Genomic DNA, 23,859 nt, shown 5'->3' with positions numbered 1-23,859 from the left:
ACGAGTTCCGGCTTCACGACTCTGAACGGCTTCCAACATGATTGCTATGATTGTCAGTAGAGATCGACAGAAATATCCATTGATTCACTCACAATTCCATTGATGTGAGACCTGGCGTCCACCGTTGCATTGAGTGATGCATTGGCGTTGTGATTGTTTGCTTGAACAAGCTTTAGCTTTAGCTCCAAATTCTTTCACTCACCAAACCAAGTGCACTTCAAATATAAGAACACTTCACGACTTCTTGCTCCCCCAGCAATACTTCATTCAAACACCTATACATCATCTCCCCGGCGGTATCAATCTCCAGTAAGTCGCAATGAACTCTTCCACTCCTCGCGACGGCAGCGGCAAACACGGCGGCGGCGGCGGGCATGGCAACTCTGGCGAAGACTCACGTCGCCGCACAACACTCGACGGCGAGCGCCTGCCTTTCCGTTCGAGATGGGATGTCAGCGGTCGGGAGAAGGGCACGAGCAGTGGCGGCAATCGCGTTGATCTGGCTGCGGCCCACCCATTTTACCACGTCCACCACGAGCGAGCTCCGCGCAACGAGCCACGTCAAGAAGGTCTAGGACCGCAGGAGGAGGAGCACGAGTTCGCATTTCCAGGTTGGCGGTCGAACATATTCGTACATCGCCAGCGTACAGCTGAAGAGGTAGGCGCATCGTACTGAAAATTGTCGGTAATGAGCTGACTTGTGGCGGCAGGAAAAACAACCACTTCCTGATGGCCTTGTTGCCGACTACGATGGCAGCACCTATAGCCCAGCATGTGAGTACAGTGAGACCTCGAGTGGTAGTAAGTGGATACTAACAGATCGCCCTCCAGTAAACACCCGCACGATCCAAGGCACCAAGCCAGACTCACCTGCGCCGCGCTACCACCGCTACCCATACGAAGCACACCAGGCGCTCGCCTACGACAGATCCGATGCAAACGAGATCCACGGGCGATATGTGCTCGGCAGCACTAGCCGCGGCTGGCTCACAACGCAGCAAAAATAGTGTGCGCAGGAAGGCAGATATGGCCGGAACTAGAATGCAGGCGACGAGCAGAGTCAGCGCGCCGGAAACTGTTGATAGAGTACATCACAGCACGAATGAATGAGAGTCTCACCAAGCAATCTCCAGAAATTCAGGTGTTTCTCCAAAGATACAGAGGCTGCTCTGCTTCTTGGCTTCAATATATCCAGAATGATACCGTGTGAGTCTAACAGAGATGACGGTGCTTTCCGTGATAGCTTCAGTGTTCTCTGAAGATACACAAGCGTCTCTGCTTCTCAGCCTGGAAACGTCCAAGAGTTGAGCCTTGGGAGTATGACGGAGAAACACTAGGGATTGCCTCTTTCTCGAAAAATGGCGAGAGAGCTCTGCTACTCAGCTCGATGATGAGGGAGAACTGTCTCGCACAAGCCGTCTGAGGGCAGAGATGAACCAACGTGATCGCCGTTAAATTGGCCTTTCTCCAGACTAATGAAGACGTCCACTGCCACTTTGCGTACCCCTGGTCCAGATTGTGCCGCAGAGATCTGACTGAGACGCGACTGGATTTGCACGAGATCCGTCTTTCTCCGTATGACTGGGGCTTTCGCTGCCTCTATGCTGAATCACGGCCTAGGACGTGACGTAGAGATCGTTCAGAGAGCTAGAATCATTTTGTATTAGAAGCTATCTTTCTCTGAAAAAGGTCGGAAGTGACCGCTCCCGGGCGTGACGAAGAGGGAAATTTGCACGGCAAAATCCGGCTGAGAACACGTCGTATATTCTTTTCTCTGACTCAATTGAAATTGCAATGCTGCTTGGTATGGCTGAGGCCAAAATTGTGCTGCAGAGATCTGTCGGAGAACAGAGATGCGACTGCCTTGTGTGGAAGCAATATGTAGGACCCTTCGCTTCTATCTCTGACAGCGGAAAGGTTTCTATGCTGCTCAGCTGGAAGAAGAAGTATAATTGTGCTGCAAGCAGCTGTTGGAGACATGCTGGCTCAATCATGTGAAGGATGAAGTGAAGGACGAAGTGAAGTTGTGGGAGAAGGTGGGGGAGCGGGAATCCCTGTCAAGCTTGGGCTCATTGAACGGTCTTGGCAGAGAAAGTGTAGAAGGAGGATGAGTCGAGTCGAGTCGATCAGTGATTCCAGCCAGCTACTCATACACAGTCAACAATTCGCGTCAGAGCGTCAGACTCATCGCGCAAGATAACGTTATAGATGAGCCGCTTCTCGCACCACATTCTCTAACCAATTCTCCGCAACGTCGACGAAGATACTGTCACGAGCGCTCCTCCGGCGCCAGCTATATGCATCCTATCGCATAGCAGCACTTCCGTCACTGCAGCGACGAACTTTCAAGATGGCGTTGAACCACGCCTCCCACAACCCGACCGGCGAGGCTACGGGTCCTGCTACAGGACAGCCACCTGCTCCATCGGCTGAGAGCAAAGCTGCCATCCTCGACGCCGCAAACAGCGATATCAAGGGACAGTCGGCGCCGGGCAAGGACGGCGGAGACCCCAACGCGCCCAAGAAAGAGAAGACCGAGAAAGAGCTAGCCAAGGAGAAGGCAAAGGCAGAAAAGGCGGCAAAGCTTGCAGCGAAACAGGCCAAACAGACTGAGCTGGCCGCAAAGTCGAAACCCAAGGAAAAGACTAAGAAAGAGCAGGAGAAGCTGCCGCCGTACGTGGAAGAGACGAATAAGGGCGAGAAGAAGATCCTCAAGTCATTGGACGATGACTACCACAAGGCATACATTCCCTCTGTTGTCGAAAGTGCCTGGTATGACTGGTGGGAGAAGTCAGGCTTCCACAAGCCACAGTTCAAGGCAGATGGCAGCGTGAAAGATGCTGGCTACTTCGTCATCCCCATCCCACCTCCCAACGTAACAGGCGCTCTGCATATAGGACATGCATTAGCGACATCACTACAAGATGCTTTGATACGATGGAATCGCATGAAGGGCCTGACGGCACTGTACGTGCCAGGTTGCGATCACGCTGGTATATCCACGCAAAGCGTTGTCGAGAACATGCTGTACAACAGACGCAATGGAACAACGAGACATGATCTGGGCAGACCAAAGTTTGTCGAGACTGTCTGGGAGTGGAAGGAGGAGTACCACCAGAAGATCAACAAAGTCATGAGACGACTTGGCGGATCGATGGACTGGGATAGAGAAGCCTTCACCATGGACGAGAACCTGTCAGCAGCTGTTCGAAAGACATTCATCGATCTCCACGAAGAAGGACTCATCTATCGCGCGAACCGACTGGTCAACTGGTGCACCAAGATGAACACTGCACTCTCGAATCTGGAAGTTGATCAAAAAGAATTGGAAGGCTCAACCAAGATTGATGTCCCAGGTTACGACAAAAAGATCGAGTTCGGCTCTATCTGGAACTTCAAGTACCCCATTGACGGCACCGATGAGTTCATTGAGGTCGCAACGACGCGTCCCGAGACCATGCTTGGCGATAGTGGTGTCGCTGTGCATCCTACAGACGAGCGCTACAAGCATCTGATTGGCAAATTTGTCAAGCATCCTTTCGTTGATCGTAAACTCCCCATTTTCGGAGACGAAACTGTTGAGAAGGACTTCGGTACCGGTGCCGTCAAGATCACGCCAGCACACGACTTCAACGATTTCAAGCGTGGAAAGGAGCACAACCTCGAGTTCATCAACATTCTCAATGATGATGGCACCATGAACTCGAACGCTGGATCATACGAGGGCAAGAAGCGATTTGATGTCCGATACGAGATCATAAGCGAATTGGAGAAGCTCGGATTGTACGTTGGCAAGTCTAACAACAAGATGCAAATCCCATTGTGCAGCAAGTCGAAGGATGTCATTGAGCCCATCATGAAGCCTCAATGGTGGATGCACATGAAGCCTCTCGCAGATCCCGCCATCGAGGCCGTCAAGAGTGGCGAGATCAAACTCCGACCAGCCAACTCTGAAGCCACCTATTATCGATGGATGGAAAACATTGACGACTGGTGCTTGTCACGTCAGCTATGGTGGGGTCACCAGGTCCCAGCATACTACGTCAAGCTGGAAGATGGCTCGGCGTATGACACAGATCCCGAGAAGTGGGTGTGTGCAGAGACTGAGGCGGAAGCGCGTCAAAAGGCCGAAGCTAAGTTCCCAGGCAAGAAGTTCGAGCTCGAACGCGATCCGGATTGCTTGGACACATGGTTCTCATCCGGCCTTTGGCCTTTCTCCACTCTCGGCTGGCCCAATCTCGAGAGTGACGACTTCCAGAAACTCTATCCCACATCCTTCCTCGAGACCGGGTGGGATATCCTCTTCTTCTGGGTTGCTCGCATGATCATGTTCGGTATTAAGATGACTGGAAAGTCGCCCTTCAAGGAGGTCTACAACCACTCACTTATTCGTGACTCGGAAGGACGAAAGATGTCCAAGTCGCTCGGAAATGTCATTGATCCAGTAGACATCATGGACGGCATCTCGCTCACAGCGCTCACAGACAAGCTGAAGGTCGGCAACCTGGCGCCTAAGGAAATCGAGCGCGCGACCAAGTGGCAGAAGTCTGCCTTTCCTGATGGTATCGACGAGTGTGGTGCTGATGCTCTGCGGTTCTCGCTGATCAACTACACTACCGGAGGTGGCGACATCAGCTTCGATGTCAAGGTCATGCGCAGCTACCGCAATTTCTGCAACAAGATCTACCAAGCCACCAAATATGTGCTCATGAATCTACCTTCGGACTTCACGCCTAAGGCGACAGAGGGCAAGACTGGGCAGGAAAGCTTGCCAGAGCGCTGGATCCTTCACAAGCTGACCATTGCTGCTCGAGACGTTAACGGCGCTCTTGAGGCTCGTGAGTTCTCGAAAGCCACCCAAGCTCTGCACGGCTATTGGCTCTACGACCTGTGCGATGTCTACATCGAGAACAGCAAGGGTATCATCAGAGATGGCACACCAGAGGAGCAGCAAAGTGCTCGTGAGACTTTGTACACTGCTCTTGAGGGCGGTTTGCGCCTCATGCACCCGATCATGCCTTTCCTTACAGAAGAGCTCTGGCAACGCCTGCCGCGCCGACCAGAGGACAAGACGCCCTCGATTGTTGTCGCCGACTATCCCCAATACGACTCAGCGCTTGACGATCCAAAGTCTGAGCGTGATTACGAGCTCGTTTTAGGATGCTCAAAGGGTATTCGATCACTGCTCAACGAGTACGCCATCAAAGAGGAAGGCACTGCCTTCGTGCGTCCTCTGAACGAGGAAGCTGCATCCACTGCATCTGCACAGCACAGCTCGATCAAGGTCTTGTCTGGCAAGTACCTGAAGGATCTTACTGTGCTCAAGGCTGGCGACGCTGCACCAGCTGGTACCGCTGTGTACCCTGTGTCTGCGGCAGCAGCTGTCTACATTCAGCTCAAGGGCAAGGTTGACCCAGATACTGAGATCAAGAAGACTCACCCCAAGATGCAGAAGGCCAGTGAGGCTGTCAAGGAGCAGGAGAAGCTGATCGGCAGTTTGTCCGAAGGCGTGAGCAAAGAAGTTCGGGAGAAGGAGAACAGCAGGCTTAAGGATGCTGAGAGCGAACTTCGCTTGTACGAAGAAAGCTTGTCAGCCCTTGAGAAGCTCAAGCTGTAAGAGTTTCATGACGATGTACCGACGCGCGACTCTTGAATGCACCAGTAGAGCATAAAATGAGTATACCCTTCAGATACTAAGCTTTCATAACGAATGCTTATTGGCAAGACCTCCCTTCCTCTCACCAACGCACCTTCCCTCCCGAAAATATTACACATTCATCATCCCGTCATTCACTCATCATCCTCATCCTCCTTAACCCACTGATCAAACCACCTCACCGCCTGCAAATACGCACTTTCCTGCGCAAACCTCTTCTTCGGATCCGTCAAATTCGTCCTCACCGCAAACCCATGCTCCGCATCCGCATACAAATTCGTCTGAAAAGTTTTATTCCCCTCGATAAAAATCCCTTCAATATTCGTGCGATTCTCTGGTGTACTCGAAGCATCTAATTCTCCAAACGCGATACTAATTGGATTTTCAATCGCTTCCCATTCGGAAGGTAGAGTGTTGGAAGGATGAGCTGTGAAACCTGCTGCGAAGGTTAAGTTTCCTCGGGTTGAGTTTGAGGAGAGGTAGCGGGCGATATATTTTCCACCGAAGCAATAGCCGACGGCGCCGATTTTGGTTGAGGGGATGCCGTATTCGGAGGTTGTGGTGCGGAGGGTGGAGGTTATGATGCTTTCGATTTCGGAGGCGGGGTGCCGGGTTTGCCATTCGGTGATGTTGAAGTTGGAGTTGGGGTCTGAGAGAGCGTTGGCTGGGACGGGGTCGCCGCGGAAGAGGTCGGGGATTATGGTGAGGTAGCCGGCTTTGGAGAAGGCGTCGGCTAGGAGGCGGTTGTTGAGGAGTTGGACGCCGAAGATGTCGGTTAGGTAGATTATGGCTGGTGGGGTTGTTTTGGTTTTCTTGTGGTGGCGGGATGGTGGGTGGGCGACGTAGAGGTCGACTGGGAGATGATTGTCAGCTTTTAAATCTCTAAGAATAGTTGGTATTTGAGGAAACATACCGCCATCCACGGTTCGATACTCTCCAGTCGAGCTGCCATTACTTGCCGGGCCGTCGAGATAGCATTGCTTTCGATGAAGTTTCCTAAATACATCTCCGGCGTGCTCATGCTTCAAATTCGGCTCTCCATGAGCTGTAACCAGAGCTGCTACAGCGAGCAGTGTCGACGTCGTCCAAGCAGAGATGCCCCTCATCTTGTACCACCTTTGTAGAGTTCTGAAATGAGAGATAGGTTCTTTCGAAATTCAAGGCCCAGACCAGAAACTGACAGGTCGCCATCACCTTGCTTATGTATCATTCGATGCGGAATGCCGATCTTGACGCAAGGCCGAGTTGAGGTGACGTTCACGCCAAGCGGTTCTCTCTGCCGCCCACGTGTTGTCCCGAGTGGGTGAAGTGTCGGACTATCATGCACGCTAACTGCTCGCCAAGCATCGGTAAGCAGCCTGTATAGTGCATATCTCCTCCCTTATGCACCTTTCTGGGGAAGTTGGGGCCGAGACGGTCTCGCAGGTCTCGATTGCGAGATTCTTCCATATTTTGGTTCATTTTTTGGCTGACAAATTGCTTGGTGATGGTGGCTCTGTCAAAGATGACAATTTTCGCCGAAGAGATGACTGCCGTGGACTCTGGGCAGTTTGCGAATGCAATATCAGTCTATCATCTGCTCGACAGCCCACCAAATCCAAGAAGAGGGAGAGAGTCATAAAAGGCGCGAGCGTCGCGGCAAGGGCAGGTCGTCCTTCACTCTCCGTTAAGATCTCATGTTCGCTGCGATCGGCGTCCAGCCGGGACGTTCCAAGAGAGGATAATCTCGGACGGAGACACTTGGAGTATGGGAACAGTACTTGTGCGCAACATACGTGAAATTCGTTTCCGCTTGCGCCACTGCGCTTCGGTGTCAGTTGCTAAATGGTGTTGTTGTTGTTGATGTCTGCGTCGAAGTGGGAAACGAGCTGATGCTGTGAGGCAAGAGCAAGAGCATAAGCTTCTCGAGCGCTTTTCGAGCCTCAGGCACCAAAATCCTTACTGGGATCTGCATTCGATGAAAATTGCATGACAATATGTCTGTATCTATCATTTGCTCTGTAGTCTATCTTTCGTGCAAATAGCCTAAAGCGCCAGATACGAATTTCTAACAATGTCCGCCATGGATACTGTGGGAACCAAATTACTCGTCGTAGCTGTCACGCCTGTGTCGCCGGTCTCCCCTCCTATAACGCCTGTCCGACCCAGAACGCACGCTAGACTCCCCAGATATCTGCGTACCGTCGTCGTATGCTTCATCGTACATGTGGGTATTCTCCAGCATCTCCGTCATCCTCTTGGTGGCATCATTTACACGAGCTTGTTCTCGTTGTATGACGCGCTCGCCCTGTTCAGCCAACGGGTTGCGCGGCGGAATGGGCTGATGCACAATGGCCGGACCATAGCGTGGTGTTCTTGCCGAGAGCGTGGGCGAGGAAGTGTCGGTCATAGTTCGTGCAGAGATGGGCCGCCTTGAGATTGTGGTTGGTGGAGGTGTCGGTACATATGTGTATGTACGAGCAGATGTCGGACTGCTTGGTGGCAGCTGTTGCTGTTGTTGATACTCTGCACGCTTGCGCATAGCTGCCGCCTCACGTTCAAGTCTGACTTGCTCGATATCGGCCTGCAGTCTGCGATCGATCTCTCGTTCCCTCTCCTGCTGTTTGGCGCTTCTAGATGACTCTCCGGTCAGAGCCGCAGCTGTGGCATGTCTGTGCTTTGCTTTTGCTTCTGACGAAGACTCTCGTGATAGATCTTCCGAATGTTTGCGAGCTGAGTTACGCACTTCTCGTGACAAGCGATCATGCTGTCGCTGTTCCGTAGCTGCCAAAGCATCTCTGATGAGTCGTGCTTGTCTTTCATCTTCCTCACGCTCTTGGTCTTGCAGTGATTGGTAGTTGCCAGAACCAGACCTAAATGGGTGAGAAGGAGAAGCGGTGCCAGCTGAGGGGCGGTCACGATAGATCTTGGGAAGCTCGCTGAGGCCAGGAGAGGACTGTGAAGAAGGCGTAGTGCCTGGGGTGTCGAGACCGAGGCTAAGACCGCTGGGGCGACGGCTTCTCTTGATTGACGAGCGACGAACAGGTGGCTCGGTGTCGTCAATCTCGTTGGTCAGAGATGAGATAGACGACTTGGGATCGATGGAGCGTCTCTCATTGATCGGCGCCCTCGGCATGGCAAGAGAAGGTACTTCCGTATACACAGCTGTACCGTCCAGTATCTCTGCGCGCCTCATGGTTGGTTCATGGAAAGACACTCGCCTGTCTGGTCGAGGTGCCGGTGGTGAGGGTGCCCGAGGTCGAACAGTACGAGACATGGGCCTTGGTGGTGATGACGAAACAAGGCTGTCAATTGGAGACTGCCTGCCGCTGTTTCCAGTAGACCGACCAGTCGAGGAGCGCTTGCTTGATCTCCTGCTCAAGGGGAAGTAGCGGTATTCGCGTCCGTCGGCCATGACGATGTTGGTTGACGACGACGATGTCGGTCTACGTTCAACCACGCGCGCGGACTCGGTGTTCCTCTCCCTGACGTGGTTGCATAGTCCTTCAGCAGGGGCGTTGTGGCAACGGTACTGTTTCTGGATAGTCTGGCTGTGGTTGTCTTGGTAGACGTAGGTCTTGTTCTCAATTACACACATTGTGAAGGCTTGGTGGGTTGATGTGGTGAAGAGAAAGAAGAAGTTTTATCCAATCCGAGTCTCTTCAGTCACATGCAGCGACGTTGGTGCCTGGACGCCAATGGGCTTGGCGTGTGCTAGTGTTGGTGAAGGGTCCTCTGACGCAGAAGCTATAGCTTGTGACCAATTGATCTTTATCGAAAGCCTGAGGACCGGTGAATGTAGTCTGTTCGAGATAGGCTGCTGATTGTAGGGATGGTGAAGGGCGACTTTTGTATCTTCTGATTCTCGGTGGTACCTGTCGGTTTGGTGGTTCCGTGAGGTGGCTGATTTGTGACCAGAAGCAGCAGCAGGGACGGGGCTTGGCTTTATAGTGAACACTGGACACAGAAAAGGTATGGCTTGGTAATGTGCTGGTTGTATCTCAGGCTGAGGCGGACAAAGAGGTGTCTTGTTGTGCAATTGTCTTGAGGCAAACACACGAGGTGCAGATGCAGCTCTCATGCAGGTCCCAGAGGTTGTCTTTTAAGAAATGCCACAGTCTAGCATGTCTGACGTGCAGAGCGCGCCGAAGCGTCAAAGGATTGGGTTCGCGTATAGAGGGAGCAGCATTGTCGCAGAAGCGAAACACGGACCAACAGCTTACGGCCGCCCTGCACGCTTCCATCGTGATGCTTCACCATGCATGAGGGCGCCCCGTCGTCGTCCTCGGCGGCGAACACCACGCGCAACTTGCCTGCAGTCGACGCGTGTCTACCAACATTCGCTTCCACCATCTGCAGTCCACTTCTCGACAGTCTGGTGTAAGCTGCATGGGTGATTGTGTCCCATTTCGTGGATGCCCGGCCGAGGTGCTGGGAGTGTGCGATGGTGTTTCATGCCATCACGACGGGGCGAAGTCTGCAAAGCCACAAGCCACAACACGCTTGGACCCTTTTTCGCCGAGCCGTCCTGCAGTGGGCGGCCTCAGGACTTCGGCGATTCCATTCTCCTTATCCCGCTTTGCCGCACAACACAACACCACGACCACGACGACGAGCAGCATCGCAAGAGCTGAGATCTGCCGTCCCATCTCGCTGTGAGGCTGGTGACTGCTATTTGATCCTTCTCTAGCCACACTCGAAGCGATGATTTTCCTGCGCTCCGTCTCCCTCTCGTCAAAGTGGTTGCTCGGTCCCGAATTACAACTGCTCATACATCCTCTCTCCCAAGCACGGTGGAAAATCGCCGAGGTGATGCTATCTTCTCCTTCTGCATACCATTCTACCTGTCCAAGCGAGGCTCGTCCCAGGTTCGTGACTCGACTCCGATACCAAGAACAACCAGAATCTATCTCGGTCCACAGCAGGATCCTCATCCCTGCCCCTCAGCTTTGCCATACCTGCGATGGCGATCCGCTACAACGTTCGCAATCCGTCACGAGAAGTAAGAGCGCCACATACCGTGGCTGATGTTGTCCCGCGGATTCAACAAAGTCGGCGCTCTCCAAACCCCAGAAACTGGGAATCAATCCCACCGTAGCTCTCCACAGGCGGCGAGAAGCGCTGACTAACGACTCAAGGCTCTTGCTCAGCCCATGACAGTCTGCTCGAGCACTCCACAACACGGTACGGTCGTTCCTCGGCCATTCACCGCTGTCTGAACTTCCCAGCGCTGCGAGGCCACTGAGGAGACTGCTGCCTTCCACACTTCATCACATGTCTGGACCACTGACGATCATGAAATCAAAACCAACACAGCCAAGACTGAAGACTTCGAAAATAGTAGATTGCTGCCTTCCGATCAAAACATTGCCGCCTTGGGTCCTGAGCAGAACATGGCACCTACCGTGTCTCTGGTCACTGGAATTAGCAACTGTCAACGAGCTGCAAGACCGTACATCTTGTGCGGCCGTAATCAAGCTCCGCGCGTAGAAACCTCGAATCATGCTGAGAAATTCTGCTTGTGGCAATTTGGACAGTAAGATTCCAGTTCTGTTTGATTCCTGATTTAGGTACAGTCTCGCTCTGTCATCCATGTGAAGTGCTGAGGTAAAAAAAAAATGACAGTTGAAGTAAGCAACGACCCAGGCCTCGAGGGGCAAAAACATCAAAACGCCTTCCAACACCATCGCTCGCTTGCCCACTCCCCAAGTACGTCTGTCAGACTGGCCTCCAGTCTGAAAGTTGAAGAGACCGTGCATTACGCACGATCGTATCCGCTCAACTGAACATCAGCCTGTGTGCAGCCTCAGCAGCCTCAGCGCCACCGCCGCCACTAGCTGGAGCGCCGCCCTCTTGCGGATTGGGATAGTACCAAGCCCCGATGGCGATCAGCGCATACACCATGACACAGAGCACTCCTTCCAGATAGTCACTCTTCTCATCTCTCAGGAAATTCCCGACCACAATGATGGCAATAATGAGGACGATAGCGTCATACTGCTCAAAGTTCAATGCCATGTTCTGCACACCAATACCCCAGGCAACCAGAATGACCAGTGGTGCGTTGAGAAGTGCAGTTTGAATACTGGCGCCTAGGACGTGGCTGAGAGCAAAGTTCATCTGGTTGTCGTATGCTTCGTCGATGGCGGTGATGTGTTCTGCTGCCTTTTCGACAAGCGGTACCATGATCAGGCCAATGAAGGCATCTGGTATCCCGCGCTCCTCAACCATGTAGTGAATCTCCTTGACCAGGAATACAGCCATGAAACTGACAAAGGTGAGCGCAATGATCAGCGCAATGATACTCTCAGTGAGGGTCAGCTTCGGCTTGGCCAGGTCCTTATGCCGGTCATGGTCGCGTTCCTCATCAGCTTCGAGAATATCTTCGTACAGTCCGTGGTGGCTACGAGCCTGGAACCAGACGTAAATGCAAAATGCGATCAGTAAGATGATAGCTGTTGCGCGCGAAAGCTTGGTTGTGTTGTACGTGACTTCGTCCAAGATTGCGGGACGATTCGTCAAGGAGCTGTAGTAGACTGTTGGGATGACGAGGCCAAATCCAGCAACGAGCATGAGATTCGATCCGACTTCCGAAATGGCCTCGTGGAAGGTTTGCTGGGGATGGAAGATGCCTCCGACGAAGAAGCAGAGTCCTTTTCGTCGTTAGCAGATGTAAGCAGTACAGACGTTCCTTGTTAGAACTTACCAAGACACATCAACAAATTCGCCAGAATGGATCCCAGAATCGCAGCTCGAATGACAGGAACGTTTTCCTCTCGCCCTTGCACGAGCAAGACCATGAACAAGATGATCTCCACAACACTTCCAAATGTCGTCTCCAGCAGAACACCAGCAACCTTTGGAATCTTTCTCGCGACTTCCTGTCCAGCAAATCCAACCAAGTTCGCAGAAGGAATCATGCCAATAAAGGCCGTAATGAAGATCCACAATGGGGGACCATGAGTGAACCACAACACCATCGCAGCAATCGTCCACGGCCACAAAACATTCGTCCACTTACTCGCCGCACACGAACTCGTCCAGATGATCTTAAAGAAGTGCCAAGGGTGAAACCAGCTCCTTCCACTCTCGCCATCAGGTTGAATCCCAGGCGTCACTCTGTGTCCGGCATGATTGACTCTGTGGCCATGTGAGTCCACCATGGGAACTTGACTATAGCCATTGCCTCTTCCTTGTCCAACATTCTTCTCATCATGTGCTGCGTCGCCCGAGCCTGTGCCAGCGCCTTGGTTATCGACCTCGTCAGGTCGAATGTCTTTCCGTTTGAAGTGTCTGGCGCGATGGTGGTTCCAGCTAATATTGCGATGGGGTGCCCGGGAGGACATGGTGGTGTGAGCGGGCTTGGGCCGACTTGTCATAGAGGTGATCGAAAGAGTTCCGGGGAGTTGTTACGCTTTGTAGTTCTGGTCGGATATCGCGTCCGACGCGTCGATTGCTGGTTTGTTCGGCGTGACTGGAGCGTCACAAGGCGTGAAGCTCGCGGGCTCGCACACAGCTCACCGCCGGTGTGGAAACGAGTGGAGCAGGACAGCTTTACAGGACCAGAACCGGTCGAGTGAGGCTGTACCGGTGCACAGGGCGTGGGCGTGGGTGAAAGGCAAATAGGAGCTATGGGTGGTGAGCTGAGTGATTTACCCGACGTCGATGCGAGATCCAATGCTCTGTGCGCGGCTGCAGTTATTTAGTTCGTTCCTTCTTTCCTCAGTTTGAGACAGCAATACGAGAGGTAGTTGCTAGCAAGTATGATAGAGAAAGAGCAGTCGCAAGTGATGAGAGATATCCGCCTCGGAAATCTGCTAACCTACCTGCAGAGTGACGGACACCAAGGCGCGTAGCATGGCTTGTCCTTGTTTCTTGTTTGGCACAAGCCCGCGTGCCAACACATGTGTGCCAGATCTGCAGAAGCCAAAAATCTCGCGAAGCGCGAGAGGCGTTTCGTTTCTTCTTCCTCCCCCTAGCGACCAACCGAGCCGGGGCTGTTCGTAAGCCGAAACATTGCGCGACAGCACATAGCCCTAGGGCAGAAGAGAACCAACACTCCATCCTGGGAATGTATACAGCAGATGTTCTCTTCTCACCGGCCAAAGAGTGATGCATTTGCTTTGTTTGATGATTCCGCACGATGGCGATGGACGTTCGAGACTTTGGCTCCCGTCGTACCGGCACGACTGTGACGTGACCGCATCGTGCAGAACCCGTGTCAAATCAAGGCAGTCTCCCGCCAACGTGGTCAAACCGGAATAGAAGCAACAACACTTCCCCCCATGGGCATTATGGCCGCACCTGTGCACGACAGCGCAGAAAAGCTACGGTCTGTGGTCGACTCGTGTAGTCACCAGCGGGCTGAAATTGCGGGATTCTGCTAAGCACGGGGAGACGAGCGTCGCGCGTGTGGTCCGACAATAATCCTGGCGCAACACGTTTGCTGAAGACATCCAGACTATTGGTCAAGTCAGCTTTGCACAATGTGCGAGAAAACTGCGGCTGGATCTGCGAACAGATTTAGCAAATTTACAGCATATGCTCTCTATAGCTGCCAAGGTACGCTTGCCTTTGGGTTCTCGCACGCCAGTAATTCGGGCCCATACACGAAGGCGAAGCGGGAAGATGCCTGTAAAACCATCAGTTCGGCCAGCGCATCCGGATGCGATCGCGTTGAAAGAACTATTCTTCGTACAGATGGACTGTTCTTGTCCTTTCAATGTGCTGTCATTGCCTCGTATGTTACCCATCCCTGCGCCATTACTCATTAAGTCATACATTATATACATCTGTTGCTGATGAGGCTTGTACATATCAGCTTGTCGTGCATGTCCGCTTTTCACCGCTTCGCTGACACTGTCATGGTGACATAGTCCCTTTCGCTGTTCTCATCGCGATCTGTCGAATTGGAGCATCATCGCACGCCCTTACGTGCCATCATCAGGCTTCGTGTTGCCATATGTCGCTTTGCCGCAGAGCTCTGCCAAGAACCATCCTGTGCCCGGTTCCATGGGGGTTGACGGACCAACATCGTACCACGCGAAGGCACCGGTGCCGCAGTTCAGCTCTCCAGTATTCCATTGCACTGGAAACTCCAACCTACACTCGCCGGTGCGAATGTCCCAAGCAGAGACCGCACATTGCCAGGAGGTTGCACATAGCTGACAGCATTGCGAGGCATCAGTCGTGTTAGTCTTCCATGTCGCACCAGCAGATGGTGTGTTGTCCAGACGTTGAATGCCGTAGCCTGCATAGGCGCTGATCATGGCCGTTGGGGAACACTTCGGATCCAAGGTCACAGTTGCTGTTTGGCCCTTCTGAGTGATGGTCTCAGTTCCGCAAGTTGTAGGCTGCTCGGCAAATGCAGTTGCAATGGCATATGCCTTGCCGCCGGTTTTGATGCTAGTTACAGTGCCTTGGCTGAATGCCGTGTGAGCAGTGAAAGTGCTGGTCTTGCCGGCTGGGACATAGGTGTAAGTCTGGCCATATGTGGTGTAGGACGTGATTGTCTTCGTGCAGACAGCTTCTTGTCTGGGGTTGAGACCCAGCTCGCGCTTCGTGACAAAGTTTGATTTTCCATAGACAGTCCTTGTCGAAATCGGAGCCGAACTGAGATGCGTTAGCAGTTGTTCGAGTGAAGGTGAGGTTGGACGGCTTACACAACGCCAGTCGCGGTACACGTGGTTGTCGTGCTAGTCAATGTCTGAATCGTGGTCGTGTCGGAGAGAGTCGTGATCAAGGTGAAAATGCCCAGGTCCTTGATAGTAGTTGGGTACACCGTCACCACGTCAGTCGACAAGTACGTCGCAGTCCTCGTGGGCACAATGATCTGTCGAGTGATGGTGGCGCATGTCGCCTCTTGCGGAAGTGCATAGGCGCAAGCTGCAAGTAGGACAAAGAGTGCGAAGAGCAGCATGGCTGTGGAGAGGTCGTCGTGGCTTGTGAAACGAAAGTTTGAATCAGGTCGACAGAGTAGAAGTGGCGGCCTTCTATCTGTATGCCTTGCAAAAGCTCGATCGAGTCAAGTGAATGCCTGTGATGCTCGAGCCGTTGGCGGTGGCTGGCGAGAGTCGTAAATGTCTTGAGGTCGGGAGGTATGTGAACGGCGTTGAGCCCACGCCCTTTTTATGCCGAAGCCTTCCAAACGAATGTCGAGTGTCTCGCCTTGCGCCTGCCCTCCACGTGCGGCTACGTGCAGCACGATCGCAACGGTTGCTTGGACTTTCCGTCAATATTGCGACTGTGACTGTGTGGTAGCGGCAGAGTTCAACGGTTATTTCCTTGAGACTCCTGTGCGACGACTTGCGGGCGACATCTTTTTGCGCGACCTGCATCTGCCCATGTATCGCCACTTTTAGCCATCATGCGAGCACTAGTGCAGGTCAATATGCAGGAACGGCGGGCATTCGCTGTGCGGGAAGGAACTAAATGCGGCGTACAGATTGTGCTTGCCGAGTGATGCGTCTTCATTTGCACGAAGAACACCCGATTCCAACTTGAACGTGATGTCAGTTCTGCAGTAATCAAGATTTCTCCCCAGACGATAATATCCACTTTCTCCAGCTTCGTCGCATCAACTCGGCTGTCGACTCCGAGGCGGCCACAATCATGACGGGTGTTGCGTGATGCTGTACAGCGAATCTACGCGAGACCGCTCGCTACTTCACACTTCGGGTGGCTGTAGCAGGGACTGCATGCACCCGAAAATCTGCTCCTTGCTGCACCCGCAGGATCAAATCACGCCGTGTAGCACCCCACCCTCTCTCCAATCGTGCCTGAAAGATTTTCGCTCCCGTTCGACAACCGACGAGAAGATGGGTGGTTGGGGAGGCGGTGGACGCAATGCAATGCAACTTCAACAACTGCGCACGAAGATGATCCCTCGCACGACAGGCCTTCTAGTTGCATCTCGAAGCTGCCAAAGGCAACCTCAACGTGTGACTGATGCGACTCGCGGCTATTGGCAAGAAAATGGCTCTAACGATCTGTCAGCTTACACGCTCGAATTGCGACATGCGAATCTAGCCGCCATGAGGTTGCTGGAATGTGAGATGGGAGGAATGCGGAGAGCACGCGCAAAGCACGTGCTGTCTACGATTGACAGGTCATTCAGCCCTTGCAGGAGTCTACAGCCCCTCTCAATAATATCGGCGCCCCAGGTTGATCATCGCTGCTGTGCGGAGAACCCCGTTATCTTGACCCACTATGTGTCTGTCCAGAATAATCGGAACAGCGGGAGACAGGACACCCGATCGCTATTCTTATTAACTGGGCATCATCTAATCGAAGGAGGCAAAGGCTAGCTCGTAGGCCAGCCCAAGGGTCAATCTCGCATGTTGCAGCATGTGATCAAAGTCAAGGTACTCAATCTTGTCCTCAGTGGTGTGAATCTTCTTGTCACTGTACTTGAAATCCGACTCAATGACGAAGGCGCTGGGGTAGCCAGCCTTGCTGGCGCTAGCATGATCGGAGCACGCGTAGCTAGCAATCTGTCAGCGCATACCATAGGAGCAAGATCAACATTAACTCACCCGCAAGCAGTCTCCACATACGGAATCGTGCAGTACTCGGTCACGACTTTCTTGATGAACTCAGTCAGGCCAGGGTCGACATAGTCGGTAATGACGCCAACAGACTCGGGCTCGCCAGCTTCCTTGGTTCCATGCGTGTAGCCGGTCATGTCTTGCTGCAGCATAGCCTTGACATCCCGACCCTGCTTTTCGTACGAGCTGAAGATCGCTTGCGAGCCAAGCAGACCACCCTCTTCGGCACTGTACCAGTGAAACTCGACGGTGTTCTCGGCCTTGCCGTGTGCAATTTTAGGGTCCTGAACGAGGACGCGGAGGGCTTCCAAAATAGTGACAGTACCAGAGCCATCATCATCTGCGCCAGGCGCTGCGAGTATAGATGGCAGGAACAGGTTGATGCTGTCCTGGTGTGCACCAATGACGACAGTCTTCTCGCTCTTGCCCGGAAGCGTGGCGATGATGCTGTTCTGCCCCCACGGGTGCTTGAAGAACTGCACGACTCCCACGCCAGCATCTGTCAAGGTCTGGTTCACTTGATCGAACAGCCACTCGGACGATTGTCGGCCATAGTCGCTCTTGTAGTATCGTGTGTGGAAGCCTGTGAACCTTTCCAAATGCTTGCGCATCTTCTTCTGATCCAAGCTCTTGAGCAGTTCCGACACGGTCTCATTCTCGGCGATCTTATCTGGGAAGGTGACCTTCTTCTTGCTCGCAAAGGTAGAGACATCCAGGTCTTGGTGGTCTGTAACATCGAAGAAGCGCACGCCTTCACGGCGCAACTGCCACTTCTCGTCCTCGGACACCCATCGACGTTCGGATGGCGATAGTTCGATCAGGTACTTCTCGCCAGATGCGAAGGGCGTCTGCTGTTGGAGGCCATTGTAGAGGTCGGCGAACGATGGGACCGATATGGCCGACGCAGACGATGCTGCAAGGAATACCGATGAGAGCTTCATGTTGGAGTGGTCTGGCTAAGAGTGCAGGTGAGATGAATGCTCCAAGCTTGAGCTTGTGTATGATGGTATCCTGGCTGCCTGCTGACGCCGGTGTCGCCGGTGGCTGGTCGCGTCACCACAAACAAACTTGAACTTGGACTTGCCGATGCGATCTGTGTGCAGCTACACAACAGACGTCGCGATATACAGTCCTACCTCTTGATGCAGGAACCACATACTTCCGTTTGTCGCGTCAAATCTTGCCTGCATCACGCGCTTCGGCTTCAATTCTTCGTCATGGAGAAGCACGCCGTTCCCCGCGTGCGACTGCTGGGCGTGCGTAGGGATGCCATTTGTTAAGCGGCATCTTGCTTCTTCATATTCGGCTGTCCGATTCGACCAAGAGAGAGTTGCTAATAACTTGCGCTATTTACCCTCCTCTGGGCATCATCGCGCTGCTGGATCCTCAAGTCTCGAGTGCTGGAAGCGTTCGGGGAGTTCCAAACATCCAAAATACCTGCAAACTGTGCCCCGCTGCCTCCGACCTCGAGCCATGGCATCGCACTCCGGTATTCGGAGCAGTGCAGGACTCAGGACCGCCGCCCGGACGGACTTCTGCACAGATGGCCAGTGGCGGCTCATTAACGGCGTCAGCGGATGCTGGTTGCTCGATCCACTTGTGGCCAATAATGTTGAGCAGAAAGCTGGCTGACCATGCGACGCCGATATCGCAGCCCACCTACTCTTGAATACTTTGCTATACATTGACGCTGCGGGCGTGAGACAAGGGTACCGCTCATTGCTTCTAAATACCTCCTGTCTGACACTGCCTCACGAATACTCTCCGCCGCGATCACGATACCGATTGCAACCTCCAGTTCGAGCACACACCACCAGAATGCCAGGTGTGGTGAAAGGGCCGTCGACCCTCTACGACAAGGTCTTCGCGGCACACATTGTAAGCCATTGCCGGAGAGCGGCGGGTTATTTCGTGCTGACGGGGACATCTAGGTCGACGAGAAGCCAGATGGCACCGTTCTCCTCTACATCGACCGCCACCTCGTGCACGAAGTCACTTCCCCTCAAGCGTTCGAAGGCTTGAAGAATGCTGGCCGAAAGGTCCGGAGACCCGACAACACCCTTGCAACTACCGATCACAACGTTCCTACCACCTCACGAAAAGGCTTCAAGAACATCAGTGATTTTGTCAAGGAGGATGACAGCAGATTACAGTGCGAGACCCTCGAGCAGAACGTCAAGGACTTCAACCTGACGTACTTCGGTCTTGGTGATAAGAGGCAAGGTATTGTCCACGTTATTGGACCAGAACAGGGCTTCACCCTTCCCGGTACCACAGTCGTCTGTGGTGACTCGCACACAAGTACACACGGCGCCTTTGGCGGTCTTGCCTTTGGTATTGGTACCAGTGAGGTGGAGCATGTATTGGCCACACAAACCCTCATGACGAAACGAAGCAAGAACATGAAGATCGAAGTGAACGGAGAGCTTGCCCCTGGAGTCAGCAGCAAGGACATTGTGTTACACGTAATTGGCATCATTGGCACAGCTGGAGGTACCGGGCACGTCATGGAATTCTGCGGTTCCGCCATTCGCAGCTTGAGTATGGAAGCCAGAATGAGCATGTGCAACATGTCGATCGAAGGTGGAGCACGTGCTGGTTTGGTCGCACCAGACGAGATTACTTACGAATATATCAAGGGCAAGCCATTGGCGCCTAAATACGATTCCCCAGAGTGGAAGAAGGCCATTAAATACTGGGAGAACCTCAAGAGCGATCCTGACGCCAAATGGGACGCTGTGGTCACGATTGATGCCAAAGACATCGCACCTACCGTGTCGTGGGGCACTTCACCGCAAGACGTGGTGCCAATCACCGGCAAGGTCCCAGGCCCAGATGACTTTGACGACAAGGACAAGAAGTCGGCCTGCGAGCGTGCTTTGAAGTACATGGGTCTCACAGCTGGAACTCCCATGACCGATGTGGTCATCGACAAAGTATTCATTGGATCTTGCACAAACTCTCGTATCGAGGACTTGCGAATTGCAGCGCACATTGTAAAGGGCAAGAAGGTTGCATCGAACTTGAAGCGTGCCATGATCGTGCCTGGTTCCGGACTTGTCAAGCAAAGAGCTGAGTCAGAAGGATTGGACAAGATTTTCACCGACGCTGGTTTCGAGTGGCGCGAAGCAGGATGCTCTATGTGCTTGGGTATGAACCCAGATATTCTCTCTCCTGGCGAACGCTGTGCCAGCACCAGCAACCGAAACTTCGAGGGCCGACAGGGTGCTGGCGGTCGCACACATTTGATGTCGCCAGCAATGGCGGCTGCAGCAGCGCTTGCTGGCAAGCTTGCAGATGTCAGGCATCTCGAGGGCTACGAGCAGGCTCTTCCTCAAGCCAAGATTGCACCTACAAACGTCGAGGCTCATTCGGAGGATCCAGAGTCAGACGTCGACCTTGACAAGATCTTGGACCTGCCTCAAAACCAAGATATCACAGCATCACCAAGTGACGTGCAAAAGTCTGCATCAGGCTCGCCGGGTATGCCACCATTCAAGCAGCTCAAGGGTCTCGCAGCGCCTATGGACCGCAGTAATGTCGACACCGACGCCATCATCCCGAAACAATTCTTGAAGACGATCAAGCGCTCAGGTCTCTCCGCTGGTCTCTTCTATGCATTCCGATTCAACGAGGACGGTTCATTGAACAAGGAGTTTGTGCTCAACCAAGAGCCGTGGACAAAAGCCAAGACTCTCGTGGTCAGCGGTCCTAACTTCGGCTGCGGCTCTTCAAGAGAACACGCGCCTTGGGCTCTTCTCGACTTTGGCATCAAGTGTATCATCGCCAGCTCATTTGGTGACATCTTCTTCAACAACTGCTTCAAGAACGGTATGCTGCCAATCAGGATCACCGATCAGAAGATCTTGCAGAAGCTCTTCGATGAGGCTAGCGCCGGGAAGGAAATCGAGGTGGACCTTGAGAATAATGTAATCAAGGATGCTGATGGAAATGAGATCACGAGCTTCGAGGTGGAGGAATTCCGCCGACACTGTTTGCTCAACGGTCTCGATGATATTGGTCTCACCATGCAGGACAATGACAAGATCGCCAAGTTTGAGGCGCGACGGTCTGAGGAGACACCGTGGTTAGACGGTTCTGGCTATCTTGCCAAGCACAGGACAGGGCCTGTAAAGGTCGAGGCAGCTCCTGTGCCCAAGACGAACCGCGGAGAGGAGAAGACCGAGCCTCTCGAGTGGTAGAAACGAAGAGTAGCCTTATATGGAGAGCGAAAACGAAAATGCCACGATCAATGATGATGCTGTTCACACTCTTTCCAACCATGCCTAATGTGCCAAATCTCTCACACCCAATGCACCTACTTCGCCAACTCGGCAAAATTCTTCTTCTCATGCTCCATAATCGCCTCAACCTTCGCAGCACTCGCACTCGAAGGATCAAATTTATACCCAATCCACTCCTTCGCCAACCTCCTCGCCAACTCCAACCCAATCACCCTCTCACCCATACACAACACCTGCGCATCATTACTCAAAATCGCCCTCTCCACACTAAAACTATCATGTGCCGTCACAGCTCTGATGCCTGGGACTTTATTCGCGCTGATTGCGACTCCCAGTCCTGTACCGCAGATGAGGAGAGCGCGATCGGCTTTGCCGTCTTTGATGAGTTTTGCGGCGTCGACGGCCGGGTGAGGGTAGGCGGTTTTATCGGAGGTGGAGTTTACGCCTACGTCGATGACTGAGGAGACGCGAGGGTCGGCTTCGAGGTCGGATTTGATTTTGTTTTTGTAGCTGCAGCCTGCTTCGTCGCAGCCCATTGCTATGCGGAGGCCTTGGCCTTGTTGGGAGGACATGGTTGCTGTTGTGATGCTGTTGTTATGTCTAGGCGGTGGGTTTTAAAGTTGGCTGGTGTCGTAGTCTGCTGTCTTGTCCACGGGTTTACTATTATCTTTCTCTTCTGGAGATGATGAAGATGAAGTGGAAGAAGACTGCAGCTTATAATCTTGTCGTCTCGGAACACCCAAACTCTTCCGTTCACTGTAGTAATTCTCTGGATCTTCCGGATTGCCCAATACAGTTCCCTTTTGCTTCCAGTGACTTGGCTCTTGCTTCTCCCACGTTCGTGCGGTGCCTGTTTTGTGGTTGACGATGGTTTGGCGGAAAGAAGCTGACTGTACGCTGGTGCCCCAGCAGATCTTTATACGTTTCTTAGACTCCATGGTCGGCGTCTGAATGCGGGCCAACGAGAGCTTGTCGGTTGAATTGACTGTCGGCGTCCAAGTTACTTGGTTGCGGGTGATCTCATGCCGCGTGCCCGCCACCTGGAGCAAGAGGGGAAAGGTGAGCTGGGGTTTCAGCCGGAATGCTCGATCGGGTATATCGGTGGCCTCATCCACATTGTGGGGTCCTCGAGACGAGGTTGTGGTTTCCTGTCGACGACATGTCGCTTGTCGGTGCACTCCTTTTCCATCAAATTGCCCATCGCGTCTCCATTTTGCAGTCGAAAGCAGCTGGGCTGAGCCACCAGCATCTCACATCTATGCCACGCAAGAAACGGAGACACTGCCCGCCAGCCAGCCAAATGTCGCAAGCCTCGTGCCAGGAAACGGGAATGTTTGGACTTGCCTAGTAATGAAGATACCATTCGTTCTTGCCAGCTACTACTTTGTCCAAACCGCAGGCCTATCAATTGCCAACTGCAGAAGCTTCACGAACGACCCATCCTGACATGCCAGGTTGAACTGGTAATGGGTCAACCTGTTAGCATTCAACAACTCAAGAGCCTCCTTGAAGTCCCGTTCCAAGTCATGAAACACCTTCTCCGGCTCATCTGGAGGCTCAACTTTCCAGAGGACACCTTCCTTGGTCAGGTCCTCTATCCGCGCCATGAGCGACATGTGGTTGCGGGGACTGTTCTTGGCGAAAGTGCCGAAGTATCTACTCTCCCTCGAGCCTCTTTCGGACCCGGGCAGCCGCAGGGGCGTGAGGAATGGTATCTTCGGCGCACGGAATAAGAAGTGCGTGGGAACTTTTTCCACTAGCATCCCAAGCAAAGCCGCGCGAGTTTCTTCGGCAATTCTTCTGACTTCAGCCGCCGCGCGTCCTCGAAAGTGATTATCCTCAAAATCGTTCTCATCACCAGCGTAGAGGGAGATCCTTACGCAGCAACTCAAGTTGATAGTGATGACAATATGTTTGAGGGCTGGCATCATCATCAGAAGCCGACCCGAAGCCATGCTGACGGTCGTGAAGTTGCCAGGAAAAATGTACTGACACCTCGTCTTCAAGACCAGGTGCTCGACAGTGGCAAGCCCGACGCGCACCCCGGCCGTCAGGGACTGCAGAATCGGCAATCTGCCGACTTTCGTTTTGCGGTCGTAGAATTGTATAGTGAGCACTTTGCGCCCGCGACGCAGCTGCAATTCTTTCTCGTATTCGGCCTTGAAGGCTTTGCTAACCAGCAGAAGCTTTGGAATAGTGTGGAACGTCAGTCTCGCGTCGGGCAGATGGTCGTGGACAACGAGATGCTCTTGCGGAATATCGACGTGCCGCCACAATCTCCTGAAGATCATGTATCTCACTTCGGGGGGAAGTCTGAAGAATGGGGAGTCGTTGGGTTTTTCGGTCGGAGGCACGATCTGTAGTAAGTTGATCGGCGTCCATTTTATACGTGGCATCCTGGTTGCAAATTGCTGATCTTGTCTGTTGCTAGTAA

The 23,859-nt window shown here is 53.1% G+C and overlaps 11 protein-coding genes across 11 annotated transcripts; 3 read left to right on the top strand and 8 right to left on the bottom strand.

Moving 5' to 3' along the window:
• Positions 1 to 319: 319 nt before the first annotated feature.
• Positions 320 to 1,007, top strand: RHO25_006102 (uncharacterized protein; the record flags this gene model as incomplete). The annotated part of the gene is made up of 3 exons (XM_023596956.1): positions 320 to 658; positions 711 to 774; positions 832 to 1,007. 3 exons carry the CDS (start codon positions 320 to 322, stop codon positions 1,005 to 1,007), a joined length of 579 nt encoding a protein of 192 aa, XP_023452632.1.
• A 1,343-nt stretch (positions 1,008 to 2,350) lies between these two features.
• RHO25_006101 (uncharacterized protein) lies at positions 2,351 to 5,617 on the top strand (the record flags this gene model as incomplete). The annotated part of the gene is made up of 1 exon (XM_023596955.2): positions 2,351 to 5,617. One exon carries the CDS (start codon positions 2,351 to 2,353, stop codon positions 5,615 to 5,617), a length of 3,267 nt encoding a protein of 1,088 aa, XP_023452631.1.
• Positions 5,618 to 5,790: 173 nt separating this feature from the next.
• RHO25_006100 (uncharacterized protein) lies at positions 5,791 to 6,762 on the bottom strand (the record flags this gene model as incomplete). Its single annotated transcript, XM_023596954.2, has 2 exons — positions 5,791 to 6,509; positions 6,570 to 6,762. 2 exons carry the CDS (start codon positions 6,760 to 6,762, stop codon positions 5,791 to 5,793), a joined length of 912 nt encoding a protein of 303 aa, XP_023452630.1.
• Positions 6,763 to 7,739: 977 nt separating this feature from the next.
• On the bottom strand, positions 7,740 to 9,233 carry RHO25_006099 (uncharacterized protein; the record flags this gene model as incomplete). The annotated part of the gene is made up of 1 exon (XM_023596953.2): positions 7,740 to 9,233. The coding sequence occupies one exon, from the start codon at positions 9,231 to 9,233 to the stop codon at positions 7,740 to 7,742; it is 1,494 nt and encodes a 497-aa protein (XP_023452629.1).
• A 2,180-nt stretch (positions 9,234 to 11,413) lies between these two features.
• On the bottom strand, positions 11,414 to 12,981 carry RHO25_006098 (uncharacterized protein; the record flags this gene model as incomplete). Its single annotated transcript, XM_023596952.2, has 2 exons — positions 11,414 to 12,288; positions 12,342 to 12,981. 2 exons carry the CDS (start codon positions 12,979 to 12,981, stop codon positions 11,414 to 11,416), a joined length of 1,515 nt encoding a protein of 504 aa, XP_023451842.2.
• A 1,584-nt stretch (positions 12,982 to 14,565) lies between these two features.
• On the bottom strand, positions 14,566 to 15,554 carry RHO25_006097 (uncharacterized protein; the record flags this gene model as incomplete). Its single annotated transcript, XM_023596951.2, has 2 exons — positions 14,566 to 15,247; positions 15,298 to 15,554. The coding sequence occupies 2 exons, from the start codon at positions 15,552 to 15,554 to the stop codon at positions 14,566 to 14,568; spliced, it is 939 nt and encodes a 312-aa protein (XP_023451843.1).
• Positions 15,555 to 16,917: 1,363 nt separating this feature from the next.
• LAP1 (Leucine aminopeptidase 1) lies at positions 16,918 to 18,122 on the bottom strand (the record flags this gene model as incomplete). The annotated part of the gene is made up of 2 exons (XM_023596950.2): positions 16,918 to 17,119; positions 17,170 to 18,122. The coding sequence occupies 2 exons, from the start codon at positions 18,120 to 18,122 to the stop codon at positions 16,918 to 16,920; spliced, it is 1,155 nt and encodes a 384-aa protein (XP_023451848.1).
• An 877-nt stretch (positions 18,123 to 18,999) lies between these two features.
• RHO25_006095 (uncharacterized protein) lies at positions 19,000 to 21,383 on the top strand (the record flags this gene model as incomplete). Its single annotated transcript, XM_023596947.2, has 2 exons — positions 19,000 to 19,059; positions 19,113 to 21,383. 2 exons carry the CDS (start codon positions 19,000 to 19,002, stop codon positions 21,381 to 21,383), a joined length of 2,331 nt encoding a protein of 776 aa, XP_023451851.1.
• Positions 21,384 to 21,499: 116 nt separating this feature from the next.
• Positions 21,500 to 21,997, bottom strand: RHO25_006094 (uncharacterized protein; the record flags this gene model as incomplete). Its single annotated transcript, XM_023596949.1, has 1 exon — positions 21,500 to 21,997. One exon carries the CDS (start codon positions 21,995 to 21,997, stop codon positions 21,500 to 21,502), a length of 498 nt encoding a protein of 165 aa, XP_023451849.1.
• A 42-nt stretch (positions 21,998 to 22,039) lies between these two features.
• On the bottom strand, positions 22,040 to 22,363 carry RHO25_006093 (uncharacterized protein; the record flags this gene model as incomplete). The annotated part of the gene is made up of 1 exon (XM_023596948.1): positions 22,040 to 22,363. The coding sequence occupies one exon, from the start codon at positions 22,361 to 22,363 to the stop codon at positions 22,040 to 22,042; it is 324 nt and encodes a 107-aa protein (XP_023451850.1).
• A 441-nt stretch (positions 22,364 to 22,804) lies between these two features.
• Positions 22,805 to 23,821, bottom strand: RHO25_006092 (uncharacterized protein; the record flags this gene model as incomplete). The annotated part of the gene is made up of 1 exon (XM_023596946.2): positions 22,805 to 23,821. One exon carries the CDS (start codon positions 23,819 to 23,821, stop codon positions 22,805 to 22,807), a length of 1,017 nt encoding a protein of 338 aa, XP_023451844.2.
• Positions 23,822 to 23,859: the final 38 nt, after the last annotated feature.

This window comes from Cercospora beticola, chromosome 4 (assembly GCF_033473495.1).
Source record: "Cercospora beticola chromosome 4, complete sequence".
NCBI lineage: Eukaryota > Fungi > Ascomycota > Dothideomycetes > Mycosphaerellales > Mycosphaerellaceae > Cercospora > Cercospora beticola.
Note: the sequence above shows the minus strand (reverse complement) of the source record. Positions and strands in the feature narration are given on the sequence as shown.